General features: G+C 38.9%; 1 protein-coding gene across 1 annotated transcript; it reads right to left on the bottom strand.

The window, feature by feature from the left end:
- Positions 1–1,363: 1,363 nt before the first annotated feature.
- LOC111862745 (stress-induced-phosphoprotein 1) lies at positions 1,364–22,824 on the bottom strand. Its single transcript, XM_023848393.2, has 11 exons — positions 22,458–22,824; positions 22,029–22,238; positions 21,666–21,949; positions 17,014–17,209; positions 11,168–11,294; positions 8,534–8,676; positions 7,815–7,992; positions 5,320–5,481; positions 3,202–3,305; positions 2,955–3,118; positions 1,364–1,982 (listed from the first exon to the last, which is right to left on the bottom strand). The coding sequence occupies exons 1-11, from the start codon at positions 22,464–22,466 to the stop codon at positions 1,910–1,912; spliced, it is 1,650 nt and encodes a 549-aa protein (XP_023704161.1). The 5' UTR covers positions 22,467–22,824; the 3' UTR covers positions 1,364–1,909.
- Between the last annotated feature and the right edge of the window lie 433 nt (positions 22,825–23,257).

Here is a 23,257-nt window from a genome sequence, read left to right as displayed (position 1 = left end):
CACCCCCCCCCCACGGAGATGGTTGCTCAGCTGTTGAAGCGATCAGGAAAATGTACATGACGTCCGGAGCGTGTAGTTCGTTGTACAGGCTGTGGTGGCACAGTATGAGGAATCACCACTTCAGCATCTTCACAGACCAGTACCAACAGCTGAGCAACCATCTCTGTGGGGGGTTATGTGGGAACAGCCCACATTCAAGCAAGGGTGACAATGCAAGCGTCATTGCTTAGAATGTGGGCAGTTGCCACACCTGTTTCCCACCTGTGATGAGAAAACAAAGCATGTCCCTTAAGAGGGCTGTTTCGCTCCCATCTTTCCCACTGGCCTGAATCAGGTTCCTCTTCCTTAGGTCTCAGTGAAAGTTTTCTTGCAACTTGTGTACACAAATCAACCAGTTCCTCAAACCTACACACTTAACCCTGAAGATGGAGGTAGCATGTTCCTCTGTAACGCTGGTATCCCCCTAGGTTACACAGTGTCACAGCCCAGAAGACCACAATCTGAACAATCACTGGTATGAAAACTTCAGAACTTGTACATTTATTTTTCAAATTTACCCTTCACACAACAAGCAACTCTGCCAAGTGTCACAGACAGAATGCTGCTCCAGCTGAATTGGCTGTTTCTGGGTATAGCAATGCACGGGAACTGTTTCTCCTCCTCTTCTACCGAGGATGATAATCAAAATCGAAGTCCAGTTAAGTGAAAAACAGCAAATGATACTGTCACATGTATCCAGGGTAATGTGACTAATAATTGTGGATTCAACATTTGATGACTGGATTTGACGTCACAATCACAATTACACTGGATTGTAACAGTTCGCAAATTTAACTCCTGGATAATGAATCCCTCACTGCTGTCTGCATCTTGCACCTCTGGTCTTCTCAAGTTCTGCTTTTCCTTGCCTTTGCTGCTGCTAATTTATATTTCTCTGGCATACCAAGTAGGGATCACAATCTCCAAGCGTTCCTGCTCGTGCATCTGATCTAACTGCCCATTGCTGTATGTGTTGCTTGGGAGAGGTTTATTTAGAAGTCATTACCATGGATATGTCTTCAATAGTGCCATCAAAACCCAAAGTAATGGTGCATTTTGTGTTACCACGGGAACGTGCTCTGCAAAGTCTCATCCAGCAGATGGGCACGTTGCAGCTTTCAGGCTGAGTGTCACATTATTTTATGGGTGTAAAACAGAAGGCTTGACACATGAACAAATAAAAATATTACATACAAAACATTTTGATTTTTGGGGGGGGGGGATTAAACTGAGATTTCATAATACAGAACATAACCATAAACTCGACAGACACGCTCTGTAAAACAGATATGGAGGGGACTGGATAGGGGTACATATGATACAATTCCTGATACCAAGTGTTTATTAAACCTAAGCATACACAATATACTACGTGAAACCATCACATGAACTGATGATCTGCTCACACATTGAGATTTTTGTCTATTTTTTTCCATTTGTTAACAGTATTTCTTCCAGTACCCATATGTTTTTCTGTCATTATGAAACATGATCTCAGAACCAATGTACATATTAAATAAACAGGATATTTTAATTTATTAAAGATGGTATCCCATTTAACTGTTCACAGTGCATATCTCAAGCATACATTGGAGTTCACTTATAACATCTGTATGAATATTTAAACACTTTTACTTACTGGTTAGTTAGAATTTGCTTTGGTGTATATTGACAATAACATTACTAACTGAACACCTAAGCATTTCTAACATTAAATGAGGCTTGCTTATCATTCATGCACAGGTAGCATAATTTTAAAAAAACATTAGTACAAGTCATTCATTTTCTCAGTGTTGAAATATTACTATGCACAAGTAATAAATGCATAATTCTGTCACTTAACGCTTGTGTAATTTAAGTAGGGTAACTTTCAATGAATAGCTATCAGGCCTGATTCAAGTAGTTTCTGTATCTTGGCAGCAATGTCTGGATTCTTCAAATGGCTGAAATAAAGAGACAAGAAAATAAATGCTTTGATAATTAAGACAGGCATAACACATGTGATAACTCTGCCACTGATGACCCAAAGGTGTGCTCACTTGTGCCACTCTTCCTGTAAACTGTGCCATGTTATAGTACAGGGTGCTTCATGTCCCCTTATCACAGACCTTACAGTTATTCACTCTGGGATATCAAAATTCTGCATGTGTAAAAGAAACCTTGCAATATCTACCAAATAAAGTAGATGACACAATAAGAATTTAAGATTAATTACAAGATTAAGTTGGAAGGTGTCCACCGTTTTAGTTCAATTTAAAATTATGAAGTGTTTTGGAAGTTTGATCTGCTTCCAAAATGTCATATACAAATTTATCAAAGACAATGGATAACATCAAATATAATAATTTTATAATCAATTATAGACCACCATAACAAACCTTTACAGATCACTAAGAATCTGAAATCTTGAAGACTTGTACATAATTCCATGAAGCTACTTGCTACTTGCACCAAATGTGCATTCAACATGAGAACATTTTTTATAAGTAGCAGCATTCATAATCTTAATTCCTTTAGTTTTATTATCATCCATACCAAATAGCTAGCTATTCTAATACTGCATCATTCTGTGTATACCTACACATCTTGTCATGGACTCTGCCTGAAATGGAATGTGTCCAAATGTAGTACTGAACATTACATGTAGTTTCTTCACTTCAAATTTAATTCTGGGATATGATGCTGTGTAGTTGTGGAGACTGGTATGTTTGGGAGGAATCTGCTATGTCCATCTTCTAAGATGAAGATTAAGTTGGAAGAGTTTTCCAAAACACTGGTACCCATCTAGCAAACTACATACCATTACAGAGCACTTGATATCACATGATATTTTGGCTGAAAAGTTACGTTTCTAATCTGTTTCTGTTCTCATAAATTTCACTTATCTGCCAGAACCACAGATCAATTTTACTTACTCCTGCAAGGCCTTGGGATCATTCTGCATCTGCTCAAGGATAATTCTCATGGCTGGATCACGCATGATAGCCTGAACCTCTGGATCAGCCATAGCACGCTTACGAACCTCTTCAGGGTTCGAGTTCACTGCCACCGAACAAGACCTATAGCCTTCCAGCGCTTCCTGAAACATTCGTGGTTCACTTGGTAAGCAATGTCAGCCACTCTGTGAAGTTGACCAGAAGAGGGCATAGCATTCGTACTTACTACATTGGTGGAGTCAAGGGTCAGAGCCTTCTGGTATGCTGAAATGGCTTTGCTGTGCTGTTGCATGCCTTGAAGAATTTTCCCCTTTCTAATCCATCCTTTAACTGCAACAAAACAGTTTCATTATTTCTCTTTAGTAATTATCAACATGATTCACCCTTCTGAGTATCAGACATAGGTATTTTACTACAGGCATTATAGAATAGTATCCTTGTATCATTTAAGTTCCTCATGTTAATTTAGTCCCCCAATGTTCAACTCTTAGTATCTACACTGGAAATAACTTAAAATTAAATATATGGTTTGCAAAATATTCATCATTCCTGTTCAATATCCTCTTAATGTATGCTAATTGACTTTGTTATTATATAATACTAGCCCAACAGTCCATACTTCAGTGGAAGTCTCACAGTTTGTTAGACAATCTTTCACACTATTAACTTCCAATGCTGTCTCTCGTATTCCTTCCCAGTCCTACATGTTATCAAACGTGTTGAGGTTGTTGAGGTACACACACACACAGTTAATTGTACACCATCTCTTTTATGTAGTACACCACACTTCACACGTCCACCCACAGATATACATTTTCAACACTCAAAGAACAGATATTGTGCACTTGATGCTTGTTCACTACCTACATTACAATTACATTACATTACAATGTGTTAACCCTTGACAACTGGTAAGTATGGTAAGCTGAAACTGTGTAACGACAATAAACCTCAAATGTGAGAGAGAGAGACGTGCATGCACACACAGATATTGCTCAAAATTCTGGGTAACAAACAATGATCAAAACGTCGAAGAGCAGAAAAAATTCTGAAAATAAAGTCTAAGAAACACAAATGCAGGACTTTTTTTTTTTTCAAAACAGACAACACAGTGGAAATATTAAACTCATGTAAAAGGGTTTGCATAATGGAGCTGTGAGAGTAAAATTACTGGCGCATTTATAAACACAGCAAAAGAGATTTAAGACTTCACAAGCAATACAACAGTCAAAATAATGACATGAGAGATGTAAGCCAGAACAGTAGAATAAGAAGAGGTGGCCACTGCTATGCAACAGCACAGGAATTGTTGGAAGCAGTGCTTCCTGTGTGACTGGTGTCAGCAGAAGACTGAAGACAGGGACAAATATATTGTGACATGGATGGCGAAACAAGAAGTAGGGGTCACGTGAACTCTGGATTTCCACAAGTGACATCACATAATCCTACACCTATCATTACGCAACGCTCGGTAAACACCCCTCCATGCGAGGCTGCGACATCACGCAACAGACGACTCCATGCAGCGACTATTGCTAGGCAATGGGTAGGTAGAAACACCTGAGAACAATACCTGATATATGTTGCCGAGCAGCAAGGTGTTCTCTATGTTGTCCATGCCGAGCCTAAATAAGGAGCAGCGAACACTATTCAGGAGTAGTGAGTATTGAGCCAGTTACTAGAGAGAGAGTAACCAGTCAGTTGCAGTCTAGCATTTGCTGGGGTGAGTTGAAGTCCACTGTTATTGAGTGAATGCAAATAACGACAGGAGAAGTATTTGCAATATTGCTGATGGCAGTAACTGTGTAATTGTGAGAGTGAGTGTGCAATAAATTCGCTATATCCAAAATGGCGTGAAGTTATTTGTCACGTGATACACCCAACACATGACAGTATGTTCTGAAGTTGCTTCAGGCCTATATTCACACGTGACACAGAAACATGCAGACAGACCAAGGCACTCAGGCAAGAATACTTCAGAAGATGTGTGAACATATAACAACATGGCATGGGCATGTTTTAGGAATGAATGAAGATAAAATCCCCAAGAAGGCTTGAAATACAAAACCAACCAAGAAACTGAGTTATAGGGAAGCTGAGATCAAAACAGGAATAGTAGATCATGAAAAATGTCATGCAAAAGCAAGAACATGGAAGGAGTGGGGAGGAGCCTTAAGAAGACACACAGACTGGCCACATAAAAGTGGGAACTCTGATCGTAAAAGATATGAAACAAAAATGTTTTCATTCAAAGGTATAGGAAGGTTTCAAAGCAACATATCTTGTATATAACACAGAAACTGTTAATGGCATCTGAAGCTGAACAGTAAAACTCGCTTCTTACTAAATTTTGGGTCCAGTTCAACACATTTCTCACAGTCTTTCAGTCCAAGATCAAAGGCAGCTAGTTTTGTGTAACAGGCAGCCCTGTTGCTGTAGTACTTGGGGTCATCAGGGTTCCGCTTAATAGCCTCAGTGTAGTGCTTCATAGCTGTTGCATAGTCACCTGAAAGAAATTTGTCAACACTTCTTAACAATCTGAACTGAGAGAAAGAGAAAAAGGGCCCAAGTACAATTATTTATACCTTCAGGCAGAAATGTTCATACTGAATGTGTATCAGGTACACAGTGCGGAATGTGATAATGAAAAATGAATTGTGACAACAAAGGGATCACTGCTGGGGTATCAGTGGAAACCTAAACCATCTTCTGTTGTTGCTATAATATGAGAGAATACCCAAATTATATCATAGCATGTAAATCCGTTACTAGGCAATGATCATGAAACAACGAGACAACAGTCACTGCTAAGCAGCAGATTCTTAACCAGCAACAACTGAACTACAACAATGAGAAATGGGGTTTTATAAGGTGTCAGTCCCAAGGGTTTATAAGTGGGGCAAAATTTAGAGGTCAGTTCAGTTCTGGGATATTCGCCAGATGGTAAGTACACAAGCAGAGGGCACTGTTAAGATCCATTACCCAGAAATGACTAGTGAAAACATCGAAGACTTTATGTGTGCTGCGGTTACAGTGATCTTTGGAGTGTGTAAACCAGTGAGGCTCTTATACTTGTGTTTATATGTGGTCAATAAATCAAGTCAACAATCCAAACCCTGTCTATAGTCACACGCATACACGTATTTTCTGTCATTACGAGTACTAGGATATAGAGAAAAACACAAAGTATCTTCTACCAACTGTATGTTCATTCAAAATTTTACTTTCTTATGCAAGAGCAGTATGCCAAGACAATCCCAGGCACATCTGTTATTACAATATTTCATACCAAAGCCATCTGGCATCATTTGATACACATGGTGTGGCTTCTGCTATGTGTGACCCTCAAAATGAACAATGTAATGAGGTTTGTAAGATCTTGTTTCATTCACACAGAACTGCTATCTCAGAGCTCCCACTGTCCTCTGGTTATTTGTTACAGGAGAAGAAACGGACCACGAGACAGCAAGCTTTGCATAAAACGCTACTTTAGCCAAACAACCCTTCTTCACACATTTTGTTAAATTAATTACACCACCTTTTGGATCAACATATAGTACTATGTATGTGAGGTAGCTTTCAACAAGCTAACATACATCAAATGTAAACATGAAGCTAGAGTGGCAGCCACTCACACTGAACCAAGTGCTAGCCAATCAGCATGGGCTACGGCAGCTCCAATGTGCACTGGTTTGTGTGCTGCCTAGTGAAAACACACTGCTAAGCTCAATAAGCTGGCTTCCGCAGAGACATTCTGGGTTTAGCAGCATATGGTTCCTAGCTTGTGACTGGCAAATAGCATGTCAAAGGTACATTGTCGCTAGATGGTGCACAAATCAATGGGCGTTGGAGCTGCCATGGTTCACGCTGATTGGCTAGCACTTGGTTCAATATAGGTGGCCCCCACACTAGATCCACACTTACATATTTGGATAATTTCAATCCACTTGCTTCATAGTAATTAGCAAACATACACAATTTTGAAAACATCACAGAAGTTCTGACCATTGACACAAAAAATTTAATTAATTTTGTGCGCAGATCAGTCTTTCTCATTTAAAAAGTAAATAACTTCCTTTAGCAATAGAGGTGTACTGTGCAACAGTGTTGTTTAAAATACTTAATCAATATTAACCTTCAGCTTTATTTACACTGTCACACAGCATGGAGTGACTAGAGACAGGGTTTTGGACAAATGGATTTGCTGACCATTTTTATGGGTCATATCTGCAAACTAACACTACAGCTATTTCCACACTTTACTAAACCAAGGTAAGTCTTTTCCAGCTAGCAGTGTTTTCACTAGTAGCTGCCTGGTAACAGCTTCTAACAGTGGCCATTCCTCTGCTTTCAGGCTCAAGTCCTCTCAGAGTGGCAGCTCCTTTCCAACTGCCTATTCTTGCTTCAATTGTCCTCCTTACAACCACTTTGCACATGGGCTGAGCAGAAAACACCGCTTCCATCAGAACCTCTATTGTCGGATGTGTATCTGTTGCCATGGGAATGTGTTTACCGAACAAACAGCTCTACATGCTATAATACTACAAACTGTACTTTCTGTCGTATTCAACTGACACTTCCAAACTCACTTGTACAGAGATAATAATTTTACTGTACATCTCAAGATTTGTGACAACAGCCTGGTACACTCACACAGTGTTTTTAGTATTGCTAGTAGCCTGCATACTGTATACAGTGAGTCAACAAATTACCATGCAGAGCAAAGCAGAGTCAAAATTCATTTCAGGGTCATAAACCTCATTCCAAACTGTACAAATGACAAAGGCTGCATTACACATATGTAATCCAGTGATAAGCACCAATATGCAAGTTACAAACCATGCTTAAACAGCTCATTTCCTTTCTCCTTTTCCTCCTCAGCTTTCACAGGATCAATATATGCCCTTCTCTCTTCTTCTTTTATTTGCTTCTCAACCTCAGAGAGCAATGCCTTTATTTCTGGAGTGCGAAATTCTGACATTGACTTTTCATATGCTGTCTTCGCACTTTTCAAGTCCTGAAAATGAATAACAGCTGATATTATGTATTTATGGGGGCACACGGTAGTGTAGTTGGTTGAGGCACTATGCTACAAGCCAGGTCGCGGGATAGAATCCCGATGAGGTGGATTTTTTCGATTTACCTAATCCTTCCAGCCTCACTATGGTCTTGGGGTCAACTCACCCTCCAACAGAAATGAGTACCAGGAATATTCTTGGGGGTAAAGGGTGGCCGGCGAGTAAGGTTGACCATACCACCATCTGTGAGCCGACTGTCTAGAAAATGTGGGACCCTCAACATCTCACAACCCTATGGGCCTCCATGGCCTGTTACAGGGATAGCTTTACTTTTTACTTTACTTATGTATTTATACCTTACTATTCAATAAAATACAAAACCAAGTTATCAAGTTAAAATCTCATGAAGAAATGTATACTAAAATAAGGCGTACACAGGCAAAACATTACCACAATATTTGTCCCACTTGTTGAAATTCCTAACCACAATTACATCTCTACCTGTCAAATAAATAACCACACGGCATTAAGTGATCTTACCCCTAGTTTCCGGTGAGAATTGCCAATTCTAGAAAATGCCTTTGCAATCAACTTAAAATCAGCTCTGTTCTCTCTACCAACTTCAATTGCTTTCTCACATTGTTCAATACACTTCTTGTATTCCTTCTGTTCAAAGTATACAGCTGAAATTAAAAAATCAGATTGAACATTTATATGTAGATATACAGACTGATTCAAAGTCATACAGCCAGACTCTTCGAGGTTGTCGAGGAGATAACTTAGAGCAGAAAATGAACATAAACTGTTAATTCATCACCCTCATCTTTTCAGAAAAAGCAATTATCTAACGACATATACGTTCAGTTATTTACATTTAACATTAGTTATTTTTAATTACAATGAATTTAAAGCAGAGGTTCTGTAATTACTACTACTTTTCAGTTCACGATACATTTAAGACAAATGTCTGACTGTGCAGTGCAGACTCACACACACACTTCTATGTACTTCTTTGTAACAACCTCTCAAGTTATCTCTCCCAGCTTGCATGTGCACTTCACAGCAATGCTGAATTCAGTCCCTGACAGGAAGCTGAGACCTAGAACAACCTGGTTCAGTTCCTGTCACAGTGCTACCAGGATGCATTCAATCAGGTTATTTCAAAATTGTACATAAAATAGCATGAAGGTTGCTCTGATGCACCATCATCGCAACCACAACCAAGAGCTGCACAGCACTTTTTTGAGCCACAGCCTTTCTTAGAAGATTCTGTCAGACTGCAACTGGTTTTCACTTCTCTGGAGTTTGGAACAACAATTTTTTCCCCGAGCAAGGTCACTGGGCTTGCCTCCAACCCCAACCTACAGGACCAGGTCCTTGTACTTATTTTCTCCAGTGACAGTGGTCCAGTTATAGCTCCAAGCACTTGGTTCCCTTTCCGTCGCCTTCTACAACTTGCAGGGCTATGGCGGAGACATTCTGAACTAGGCAACTCCTGAACCTAAGTCAGAAGTGTTCTCACTGGGAGACTCAAACCGAGCACCACCTCAATATGAGTCAGATGCACTGCTGCACGAGACAACTTGCTCCATAATAAACGCTAGAGAATTACAAACTGAGGTTATGGAGAGTTCAGATGCCATGTAATCCGCTGAAAGCCAACTGATGTTTCAGATGAACATGTTGCTTCCATCTACAGGATCGAAGAATAAGCGAAGCAAGAAATAAGTACAAAGCAGGGGGCAACTAGACCTCTGGCTTCTTGCTTGGCTTACTGTTTGACCCTGAAGATGGAAGCAACATGTTCATCCAAAATGCTGGTTGACTCTCAACCAGCTACACCACATCATTTCCCAGAAGAGAGAACTTTTCTAAGGTTATCAACACAGACAACAAGGTTACTACAATAGCTGACTTCCAAAATGGTACAGCAAAGAATAAGTATGTATGTGCAGAGTGAGTGTATTATTGAAAGACAGAGAAGACTGCAGAGTGCAAGCAGATGACTGTACTCTGTGATGGAAGGCACAGTGCTATGATGTGCAGTTTACTGTATTATAGTGTGACAAGTCAAACTGTTGTTGGGCAACAGGATGTGCAACGAGTTACCACAAAGACAAACTCTTGATAAACGGTTGGTTGCCAAGTTATACAGTAAGGAAAGCAGTGTTTCTCTGTGCCATGCCTAAATGAGCCAAAGTGCACTGGTTGCTATGCAGCGTTGCCCAGCAACGACTCTGTAAACACCGAAAAGCAAGGTGCATTTTCTGCTGTTCCACTGAGGGTTTATAAGAGACTGGAATGCCTGAGGAGTCAGTTGAAATGTAGCAGCCACCGAAGCAGTTAGTATTCAGAGTATTCGGTGGAGCAGAAGTCAGTCAGTCGCTGCAAGAAGAAGAACCGAACGTGTGGATAGAAGATTTTATGTCTGATAATCCAGTGATAGCGTGCGATAACTGAGAAGTCAGCCAGTGAAGATGTATTGTGTGCTGTAGTACAGTTATATTGGGAGTGTGTAATTCAGAGAGACTTGTATAGCTCCTGCATTATAAATACGTGAAGACTAGTGAAGATGGACTGTGAAGAGATTAGTGTGTAAACCCGCAACAGTGTATTTACTTGCAGGCTGTTAATAAAACCCAAGCAACAATCTGAACGGCGTCTTCAGTGGCCAAACACATTACAATATTTTCTTTACAATATCTTTTCAAATGGCAACTGGTATGAAGGGGGTTGGCAGGAAAACCATCACAAAGGAGTGGTTCTGCTTACCAGAGATTCCACAAAACCTCATGTGTACAATTTAGAACATTATGGTCTTGTGAAGATGGACTGTGAAGAGATTAGTGTGTAAACCCGCAACAGTGTTATAACCAATTGTATTTACTTGCAGGCTGTTAATAAAACCCAAGCAACAATCTGAACGGCGTCTTCAGTGGCCAAACACATTACAATATTTTCTTTACAATATCTTTTCAAATGGCAACTGGTATGAAGGGGGTTGGCAGGAAAACCATCACAAAGGAGTGGTTCTGCTTACCAGAGATTCCACAAAACCTCATGTGTACAATTTAGAACATTATGGTCTTGTTGGATTACACAGTCTGCTTGGTAGCTACCAATGTTTCTGTATTCTGATGACTGCAGCATGTTCCAACCCTCAGTAACACTCACCTGCTATGTTATTTAAATATGTTATATCACCCGAATCCAGTTCTATTGCCCGATTGTAGTGCTTCAGCGCTTCTTCAAAGTTTTTTTTCTTATACGCTTGGTTTCCTAATTCTTTTTCTTTCAGTGCCTAGAATCAGAAAAGGAAGATTGGTTTCATTTGCTGGTGCAATGCACAAACATACAGGTTGTAACTGTAAGCTGCATTTGGTTCAAGTGGCTATATTTATCCATCACTTGTTCAAAACACACTGGTGACAATCACTTGTAATTATCTGCAAGACCTGAAGCTTTGAGGGTGGCTACAACTGTCCCCATCATCAGGGGCTGATGTGACAGAAGGTTCACACCATCCCATGGCCCGTGGTCACAAATGGGTGCAAGCCAATGGGGTGCTATTTGGATAGTTTGTTTCTCATGGTCCTGTCTCCTGACTGGTCTGTATTAGCACTGCTTTTTCTGTCATACTGGTCACTGGGTACCAGGGTTCACTGAGGTTAAGTTGAAGTTTCTGGAGTGGAGCCTGATCCCAATAGCCTCCTTTATTAAGCAGCACATGTACCCCAGTGCTTTATTGAGTGTGGTGGTACTGCTGATTTATCTGACTGCATCTTGTATTGCTTCTTCCACCTGGTCTGAATGGTTCTGCCTGTCCGCAATGCATCCCATTAAACTCTGTATCTCTGACCATGTGAATTATCTTAATGCCCTTATTTGTTTGGAGAGAATCCTTCTGATTTTGTTGGAGAGAGCTTGTTGATATTGAATTGAATTGAATTTATTTACATTCTATAAATCCTAAGCAGGTTAGTACCTTTGGATACAGAACAAGTCAAAAGGTTACATACATAAGTACAGGCAATTTTAGCTTAAAAATTAATATAACTTAATTTTACATCATTCTCTATTTACATTGAAGTATTCATCTAAAGAGTAGAAGGAATGAGCATGTAGATAATTCTTTAACTCTGATTTAAACTTTTTAGTATCATTGCCCAAGTTTTTAATACTTTGTGGCAGATTGTTGAACACTTTTATGCCAGTAAAGTAGACTCCTTTTTGATATACTGATAAAGTTGATGAGGGTAGGTGGAAGTTATATTTTTGTCTAGTATTCATGTTATAGACATCAGAATTTAATTTGAATTTATCTTTGTTGTAAAAAACAAATAAGAGAAGCGATAATATGTATTGCGATTGAAGAGGTAGAATTTTTAATTTCTTAAATAATTCTCTACATGAATCTCTACTTCTACATCCTGTAATGATTCTAATTATATTCTTTTGTATTTTAAAAATTATTACACTATGTGAAGAGTTCCCCCAAAATATTAATCCATAGTTCATAATAGAATGAAAGTAGGCATGGTAAACCATCTTCAATGTTTCCTGTGACATAAAAGGCTTAATTGATCTCATCGCATAGCAAGCTGCATTTAATTTAGGTATAATTTGTTCAATATGTATTTTCCAAGACAGTGTACTGTCTACATGTATTCCAAGGAATTTTGTATCAAGTACTTTACAGATTAATTTGTTGGCATAACTGATGTCCAGATCAATTTGGTGGTTGTTTTTAGTTGTGAATGATATGTAATGGGTTTTATCAAAATTTAATGAGAGTAAATTGGCTTCGAACCATCTGTTTAAGGCTTCAAATACAATATTTATGTCATTTTTAAAGTTTTCAAATTTAGAGTTCTTAAATATTATACTAGTGTCATCTGCATATAGAATTGGTTTAGATTTATTGTTGATGGTTTTAGATAGATCATTTATGTAGAGAAGAAAAAGTAAGGGACCTAAAATTGATCCTTGTGGAACACCGTGCTTTATAATTCCCCAGTTTGAAAATGCATTATGACTGGAGTTTTTATTATTTATTTCAACTCTTTGATACCTGTTTTTGAGGTATGATTTGATCCATTCATTAGCTTTGCCAGTTATTCCATAGAAATTTAATTTCGATAGTAAGATATCATGATTAACACAATCGAAAGCTTTTGCTAGATCACAGAAAATCCCTCCCACAATTAATCTGTCATTGAGAGCACTTAAAATATCGTTAGTTAGTTCATAGGTTGCTTTTTCTGTTGTTAGGTCTTTCCTAAATCCAAATTGCTCTTTGACTAATATGTTGTTAGAATTTAAGTGTTCAAGTAGTCTATTATACATAACTTTTTCAAAGACTTTTGAGAATGAAGTCAATATGGATATTGGTCTGTAATTAGAGATGCATTTTCTCTCTCCTTTTTTAAAAAGTGGTTTCATTACAGCGTATTTTAAGCGTTGAGGAAAAGTACCTGATGATAAAGATTTATTACATAGATGATTCAAGGGTGAACTGATGTAAACAGAGCTTGCTTTAAGTAATTTGGTAGAGATTTCATCATATCCATGTGAATTTTTGGGCTTAAGGGATTTAATAATGTTTTCAATTTCCTTCCTTGTTGAGAATTTGAGATTGATATTTGGAAATGAATTGTTAAAGGCACGAGACAGATAGTATATTGGATTATTATTATTATTATTATTATTATTATTATTATTATTATTGGAATATGTTTTCTCAGCTAATGAAAGGAAATATTCATTAAATGCACTTGCGATAGCTTGTGGATTGTTAGTGGACTTCCCTTCAATATTCAAACTTTGTACGTCTTCATTAACAGATTTCTTTCCTGATTCAACTTTCACAATATCCCAGGTGGTTTTAATTTTATTGTTTGATTTTAGAATTTGGCTGTTATAGTTATTCTGTTTGGCTTCTTTAATGACTTTTGACAAAATTTTACAGTACATTTTGTAGTGACTTTTTAGTCTTGGATCATTACTGTCCCTACTGGCCAAATATAGTTGTCTTTTGTGTTTACATGAAGTTTTTATTCCAATTGTTATCCAGGTGGATTTGTTTTTATTTTCATTTTTGACTATTTTTAAGGGAAAGCTTGAATAAAAGATCCTCAAGTATGTGTTCAGAAAGCAATTAAATTTAGAATCAATATTATTGCTGTCAAATACATTGTCCCATGATTCATTACTTAATTTTGTGACAAAATCTGCCATCGTATGCTTGTTGATTTTCCTTACTGTTTGATATTGTTGATTACTGGGCTGAAGGTCAATATTATTTATTTCTATGAGTTGAGCATCATGATCGGATAAGCCATTTATAAAGGGTCCTACAGTATAGTCTCTTAATTTTGAGTTATCAATGAATATATTATCTATCGCTGAACTAGAATTATTTTGAACTCTTGTGGGAAAGTTAACAGTACTGGAGAGATTGTAAGATGATAACAAAGAGTCTAAATTTAGTTTCCTATTACTGTCGATGAGATAGTTTATATTTATATCACCACAAATTATAAATTCAACTTTTGAACTATGCAGTACATTTAGGATGGTTTCTATCTATTTATAAAGTGATCGAAGTTTCCAGATGGTAATGTCACCATGCCTGTCAGCTTCTCTTTCTGCGTTTGGGGCAAGGGCACATATGACTGCATGGCTGCTACATCCTTTTCAAGCTTAGCAGTCAAGAAGCTGGCACACTGGTGCAGATACATGGACGACAGACCTGTTTTTTGGACACAGAAAGGAAGAGCTTCAGGGTTTCCTTCAACATCTTAACAGTATGTATGCCAACGTAAAGTTCATTATGGAAGTGGAACAAAACAAGACATTGTCCTTCCTAGAAGTCCTGGGGAGCACAAGACCATACGGCTTGCTGAGACACACTACACATAGGAGGCGCATACACACGGAACTCTACCTTCATAGAAATGGACTCTACTGCACACTCCTGTCCAATAAGTCAAGACCAATGAGGATAGCCTGGATGTGGAAATCAGCCGCCTAAACAGGCCATTTAGATGTAATGGTTACAGCAACCATGAGGTCATGCACGTGCTTGCCCCCAAACCAAGGCCTCAAACACAGAAAGAAAAGCTAGCAAGCGTAGCCATGATACCATGTCAACCAGCTGCCTCTATCAAAATCAGCAGGCTTCTTTCTGAACAAACATTCACACAGTTCACAAGCCTGTGAAGAAAAACATCCACATGGTCAGACCACTAAATGACAAGATAGGTCTAGAAGCTAATGGGATGTGTTGTGTCCTGTATGTTGGGCAGACAGGCAGAGCCACTGAGTCCAGACGTAAGAGGCATGCGAGACACACACACCTGGGCCAACCAGTTAAATCAGCAGTGGCAGAACACAAACATAAAACGGGCCACAACACTGAATTCAGCAATACCACCAAGCTGGATAGTGTCAGGCTACATGGACTGCTTAATAAAGGAGGCTAGCTATGAAGATCAGGCTCCACCCCACAAACTTCAAACAGGGACAGGGGTTTCAATCTCAGTCAATCCTGGTACCCAGTAACAAATATCTTGTTTTCTGGACTTCTGGGTGGCTCTCCAGTTGCTGCTTGGTATTTTCTTTCTTGGTTTTGTCTGTGTGGAGCATAAACTAAAATTTTAATTTAAATCTGAGACTAGTATCTTTTAGCTATGGGCTAGATGACTGAGGGATGAGTTTGAGTCCCGGGAGGGTCAAGAATTCTCTCCTCTCCACATTGTCCGGACCGGCTCTGTGGCCCACCCAGCTTCTTATCCAATGCGTGCCGGGGGTGAAACTGACCACCCACCCCCAACTAGTGTCAAGGTCAAGAAAACATGGATCTATACATCCACTCACCCCTTTGTCTTCATGGCATATGCTTAATTAGTTAAGTGCAGGGACAACTTTACTTACTTACCTACTTACTAATATCTTTTTACTAAAAATGGCAATGTGCCAATTTACACAGTGGAACATACTATACATGTTAACTACTTGATGATGGCTTCATACTACATGTAGTTGAAACATTTCACATCATGAATTAATTAACATGTCTATAGAGACTCTGTAACTAATTAATTGGCAACTCATCAACATCACTAGTGTGCTGCATAAATTATGTACATTATTGGTATGATAAATTATAATGTGACAGTGAAGCCTGTCAATATTTTCAAGTGCCTTTTGCCCTTGCTCTTTAAACACTGAAACATGTGTCCCTTAACAAATGGCAGGCTTGCCAAGGTCTGTCTGCATGTACGGTGCAAACTGAAAACAATATATATATGATATGATATATTCAAATGACCTTTTGTCCTTGCTCTTTGTACACCGAAAAATGAAGTGCCCTGAAATGAACAGTGAAATGATCAAGGATGGCCAGCTATATTTACCACTTGTCTTGCCTTCTCTTCATTCAAGGGCAGTATATACACATCCCTGGAGAAGGTGTCATGTCATTCAACATGTCTTCATTCTAAATTATCCACAAGAAATAAGAAATTAGCATAGGAAGGTTCAACCAGCTGTCTCTGGCATACATCCAACAGCACACTGTACTGCTCGCTAGCCAGACAACTTGAGGGGAAGACACTGAGGTATGCTAAAGGGAGAAGCATAACAGCTCAAGGATACTATGGAGGGGAAGATCTTTCTTGGGCTCAGTATAAGCATACTGCAACAGCCATGAAGATTACTGCCTTCTGGGATGTGACCATGTGTAGTACAGTAGACAGTTATCAATATTTCAGTGGGACATGATTCATCTACTTTCTGCCCTCAAGATGGAAGCAGCAGGTTCCTCCAAAATATCTGTTATGACCTACCAGAGTAGGCAGTCACATTCCAGTAACCTTTATAATCAGCACAGACATCCCTGAAACTTTCACAGTAACAGGTTTCTAAAATAATCTTTGTACTGTATGAGTACTGGTGCTTGGAAGTTGTTGTCTCAGTCTATGAATATGAAAAAAGATCAGAAAACAGCACAAACAAACCTCTTGCTTCTCTGGACTGATATCCTCATCCATCTTCTCGTCTTTAGCTTGCGGTTTCTGTGTCTCTGATCTTGCCTTAGGTTCTTGTCTTGTAGGCGGAGCAGCTGTATCCATCTCTTCATCTCCTGGTGCCTCCAAATTAATCCCAAGCAACACACTTAGGGTAGTCAGAACCCTCGTGTCATTCAACCGATGCCTACAAACAGATTATTATACATGACAGCAGATATTAGGTACACAAAGCAAGCATAATACACTTTCCAGACCAACATTATCTAATGCTACTGAACCAGACAACACAAACCAATGACAAAGACACACATCAGCAGAAACAAGACAGCCACACATTTCACATATAGCACAATTTATAGAATACAGACTAAACTGCAAAAACTATGTGCACAGAATAAAAAAAAAAAGATCCGTTGCTAAGTAATGGCTCTGTAAACAACACCCATTGCTACGCAACAGATTCCTAACATAGACCAACAGACTAACTGTGAAGAGGTGTTCACTATGCAGAGTCCATGTGAGAGTTGAGTGACACAACAATAGAAGAACTGTTGGAAGCAGTGTTCTCTATAGAGTCCATGCTGAGGTATTATAAGCAGGACAAGTCTACAGTTTAGTTCAATGGGAGACAGTCAGTGGCCAGTAAGGGGCACAAACACAAAAGCTGAGGAAGTTACAGTGTTGGAAGCTGTTATCAGATGAGTGGCGAAGACACAGCAGACTGAGAAGACTTAGTGCATGTTGTAGTGAACTGCAGTGTGTGTGAACTAGTGATAGTGATAGTTACTTGTAGTTACTTTCTGCAAGGGTTCAGTAAATATAATTACCAATCCACACCCTGTCTATAGTCTCTCATATATATGGCAATATCAGCCAAAAAGAAAGAGGCATTTCAGATAATCTCTGCAATGATGCAATTATTCTGCTCTGTAATACCTGTAACATATCTCAATAAACCTAACACTGGAAAGGGTGACAGTCTCGATGATGACATCACAGCAGAAATTAATTGCAGTTAATTTATCAGCTGAAGATATTCAGCATCAAATGAGATTGAATCAGTATTATGTAATGCGAGATGTGGAAAGAACTGGAGATGAAATGAAGACCTATTTAAATGATTATCTTGGCATTTACACAGGAGAAATAAGTAAAGCCACGAAAATCTCAACGATAAAAAATCAATCATGTTCTTCATATGAAAAAGAGAGGAGGCTATTGCCATTTAAAACTGGTATCCATACACACCTGCCAACATTTCTGGCATTACACTGGTTTCAGAAGCTTTCAACATTACGGGACTGAAGCAATTTCATTGTACTTTTATTTTCCTTCAATTAAATATAAAGCGTGGAAGAATTTTCTTCTCAAACAGAATACACAAGAAGTTGTGATATGTCAATATCAAATTCTGGAAATTCATAAATAAATAAAAATTTTCTTTAAATGCTCAAACATACTCTGTATCTGCTGCACTGTTCATTAAATATATTTTTTTTACACAATTCCACATTTGTTCAAGCAACACCAAAGAGTAATTCATAAATCACACATTATGGGAAACAATAAATATGCGGACAGAGGCCATAACAAGGATTTGAATGCTTCTAAGGAGACATGCAAAAACCTAAAAGAGCAAACAGTTTACAAATTTCCTTCTATTCATGTACATATACCAAAAGCCATGTTAAATAATTCACCAGTAATTTAGCTTCTATCTAAATATATATCTGAAACAATCTGCAGTGCTCAGCATGCCACTTGAGGCATACATATCAATGGATCAATGTCACTGGTCTATAACAACATAAGAACTGCACAACTCCGCATACAAGAGGATGCAACTGTGGAAAGTTTTACATTACTGCCTCTGAGTGCATTGGATGGTCTCAGTGAAAACACTAAAAACCTTATCTTACAGGAAGATATGAGCAATGAGCACATTTTATGACCTTTAAAGTTTTATTTCATGTGTATATATATATACATCTCTACGCATCTATTTAAATGTAAGATTATCATTCCAATTTTAATACATTTNCATGAACTTAAATCAGTGCAACAGGACGCTAAAATATAACACTGAATATATTAAATGAATAGAAAATTAAGTGCATATAGTAAGTTGTCCTTGTGCTTAACTAATTATGCATCACACCATGAAGGTGTATGGGTGAGTGGATGTACAGATCCACATTTTCTTGACCTTGGCACTAGCTGGAGGAAAGTGGTCAGCTTCACATTCTGGCCACTTTAACCCTGTGGAAAGAGCTCCCGACACCTGCTGAACAGGAGATTGGGTGGAGCCCAGAGCCAGTCTGGATGACTTGGAGAAAATTGTTGACCCTACCACAACTCAAACTTCAACCCCTCGGTTATGGCATGGCCGTTGTAAAACCAACAATTTACTGACATGTATGTTAAGTTACTATTGCACAGTGGCAGCCAAGAACAATCCCAGGTGAGTTCATGTAGGATTTGTGATCCACAAAGTGGCTATAGGACTGGTTGCCTCTCAGTATTTAGGTTTTCATGCCAATTCTCATTCTACTAAATGTTCCTTTCCCCTCATGTCATCTAGGGAGGCTCATGCTTGCTTGTGGGTTAACTACAATGGGGCTCAGTGACACCCCACTCAAAGAATAAAAACACTTTCTATGCATACAGAATCAAACTTAAATAAAAGTTTTCTGATAACAATTTTTTTTATTGCTAGTGGGGTGGGACTAAGTCCCTTGTGTTGCGGCCACTTCTGGCCTATTGTACCAGCCCCAGATGATAGGTGAGGGTGATTGTGGAGCAATTGGTGGAATGAAGATTGGCAGGGGAAACTAAAGTACTCTGAGAAAACCTGCCCCAGCAGCACTTTGTTGACCACAAATCCCACTTGACCATACCCACGCCACCGTGGTGGGAAGCCAGCGACTAACCGCTTGAGCTATGGCGGGTCAAATCTGGTAGCGCTGGAAATCTAACCCGGACCTCTGGATCTGTAGCCATGAACTTTGACCACTAGACCACAGAGGTGGTCTCTGATAACAATACTGTGACATGATGCCTACAAGCCAAAACAGCAGAGCCACAGTGGGTGTTCACTGCTAGGCAAAGATCCAGTAAACAGGTTCCCGCAGAAATGAACACACAGGCAACAATACAAGAATTGCCATTTCTAAGCAGTGACGAGGTAAACACATCTCTGTGACAATATAGGAACTGTTAGGAAGCGGTGTTTTCTGCTGTGGCCTCCCTGAGGCTATATACCAAGGATCCAAGGCCAGCAGAATTGGAACTGAGGGAATCTCTTGAGAAGGCAGTTGAAGATGATTGAAAAGAGATGGCAAGAAGGGAATCAGGCTGTGATGTGAATAGTTTATGTGCACTGTAGTTACAGTGAGACATAAATCCGTTGCCAGGATACGACTAGTGAAGATTGTGAAGACTTAGCATGTCTCAGTGGTTTGTATTGTGGAAATTAGCAGTAGTGTTATAATTACTTGTAGTTATGAGCTGCGTGTTAAGTCGTCAATAAATCCTTTCACCAATCCAAACCCTGTCTACAGTCACTAATACACGTGAAAATATGATGTAGTTTAAAAGTACTGTTGTAGACTGCTCTTTTAGTGAACAGGATATGGAACCATACACACCCTGTTGGGCCCAACAGACAGGTTTTCTTCCATACCCTGTTCATCTGAAGATGAGACTAGAATCAATTTCTAAAATACATCTGTTTAATAAATAAAGTTCAAAATAATACTTTTAAACAAATGACAGAAGATTTTTACTATTTCCAACTTCTGGTGGTATTTAATTCAGTGTTTCGTCTTCTAAGGTTATAAAAAACCCTCTGCCAAATACTTGCAAGTATGCATGTCTCAGGGCAAAATTAAATAAGATCTAAAAGTTTGTGATGATTGATATTGTCCAGAAACATTACATTTCAACAAAATTAAGATCACTAAAAAATGAGAAGGCTTCCAGTTATCTTCATTACTATCTGAGAGCACACATTCAAAAAATCACCTTAATACACATATAAATACATTCAACAAACCGTCACCTCCATTTTTTGCAAGATATCAAGTGAGGTTAAGTGTTTAATATATAATTTCATCTGGCTGTGATGCATCAACTTTATGGTAAAAGGTAAAGCTATCCCTGTAACAGGCTTTGGAGCACCACTGGGTCATGTGATGTCGAGACTCCCACATTTTCTAGAAAATCAGTTCACAGATAGCACCTCTGATTATAGCTTCTGTGTTAACTCAGTCAAGACAACTCAATTGTCAAAATACCAGAAATTCAGTGAGTTAAAGAATTCTTTCACAATCACCATTAAAATAATAAAGTATGTAGTATGAAGGCAAAATTACTGGATCTGTTATCTCATTACTGCACATAACAAGCAGTAAATGTGTTTTCGGCATGAATAAAGAACCCTGCTTTTTAGCAACCACTTTCACTAGCTTGCACGGCTGCAGATGTAGATGGTAGCCTAATATCAGTGTTCACTATTGCCAACTAAAAGTGCCATCACCATCACGTAACACTCACAGACATTAAAATATCACTGGATCAAGTTTCTCCTGATGAAAAACTTTATAGTATCAACAAAAATTATAAAAGCAAAGTTACCTTACCCCAAACTATTTGGGTTGCTCTGAAGATCTTGCACTAATTTAATATAATCTGGATCGTCCAAATATGCCCGAGTACGAGGATCTGCTCGAAGTCTAACAAACAGATCAGGTACTGAGAAGGGATTGGCCATTCCCTTATTTCCAGTTTTCTGAGCTCTAACACCGTGCAATGCTTCCTTCAGTTGTGCATTATCAGGCTCATGAACAAGCCCTTCTTCATATGCCTTGATTGACTCATCAAATCTACCAAGGTAAGCCAAGGCACTACCTTTCCTTGAATAGCCCTGAAAAAAAAAAAACACATAAATATTTCATTCACTTCGCTGCATCCATTTTCGATGAGAAACAAACTGAATAACTAACCTTCCCCCAGTCAGGTTTCAGCTGAATGGTCTTTTCTGCATCTTCAAGAGCTGGACGGTACTTTCCAGCTTTTGCATAGGCTGCAGACCTATTGCTGTACAACACGTGATTGTTTTTGTCTAACGTTATGGCTTCTGTATAAAATCTGATAGCATCATCAAACTTGCCATCCTGAAGAGAAGCATTGCCCTTGTCTTTTAGCACGTTCACCTGCAATAATTAATTACACAAATAAGATTCGATTTTCTGTTGCACCAATAACTTTGTATATTGCAAGGAAGGGCCAATGCATATTAAATTCAGTTTAAAAGTCGACCACGCTTTGCAGCATAACCTTATTACACTCGATTTGCTTGTTACAAGTACACACCAATGTAAACCGCGAACACACACAATCTCCATTCAAAACTAACCCACAATTTTGCTTACCTTCTCCATGATTACTACTGATTACTACAATTCGTAACACTCGTGCAGGTCGTACTTTCCCACTTCTATGCTTCCGCACATTAAGTTAAGAAACGTCTGGAACAAAAGACGTCTTAGATCGCGTTCTAGTTGTGCTGGCTCATGGGTGTGATTCTCGAATGTTCGGTTTCTTTTGTTTCTGGCACAAGTTTATTTGTAAGGATGTTTGCTAGTTAATAAAACATACATGCAATGAAAGAAGCTTTAACAGCATGCAAAACAGTTTCGTTCATGCTTTAAAGTATATTTAATGGTACTAGCCCAAAGACGCATTTAAGTCATCAAGTAAGCCATTGAACACACAATGGTGCGTGCAATCGAATGCAAACGATTGAATAATTTCTGACTTACGGGGTACTGACCATACTGACCATACTGACCATACTGACTGGGTCGACAGCAAAGAGTATAAAGTTTAAGGTTGTCCATTGCTTAATTAAGCACCAATCCATGAAGGCAGAGCGGGAGTGGAGGTCGTGGAGGTTTAGGGCGGCGTTGGGAGGAGCCGTGCAGTAAACTTCACGCACCAGCCGCTTTATACGCAGAGAAAGAGCCGTCGATACTTCCTGAATAGGAGGCTGGATGGGACCGAGAGAAAGATCTCTTCCTCCACCAGGAATCGAACCCCGATTCCTCGGTCGTCTGTCCTGCAGCGTAGTCGCTATACCAATCGAGCCATCCCAGCCCTGTATTATTGCAAAGTGATGAATTCTTAGTGAGATGCTTTTAAGTTCTTATGTCGATGACTGAAGAATTTTTCG

The sequence above is a fragment of the Cryptotermes secundus genome, unplaced genomic scaffold (assembly GCF_002891405.2).
Source record: "Cryptotermes secundus unplaced genomic scaffold, Csec_1.0 scaffold5, whole genome shotgun sequence".
NCBI lineage: Eukaryota > Metazoa > Arthropoda > Insecta > Blattodea > Kalotermitidae > Cryptotermes > Cryptotermes secundus.
This window is presented reverse-complemented; position numbering and strand designations above follow the sequence as displayed.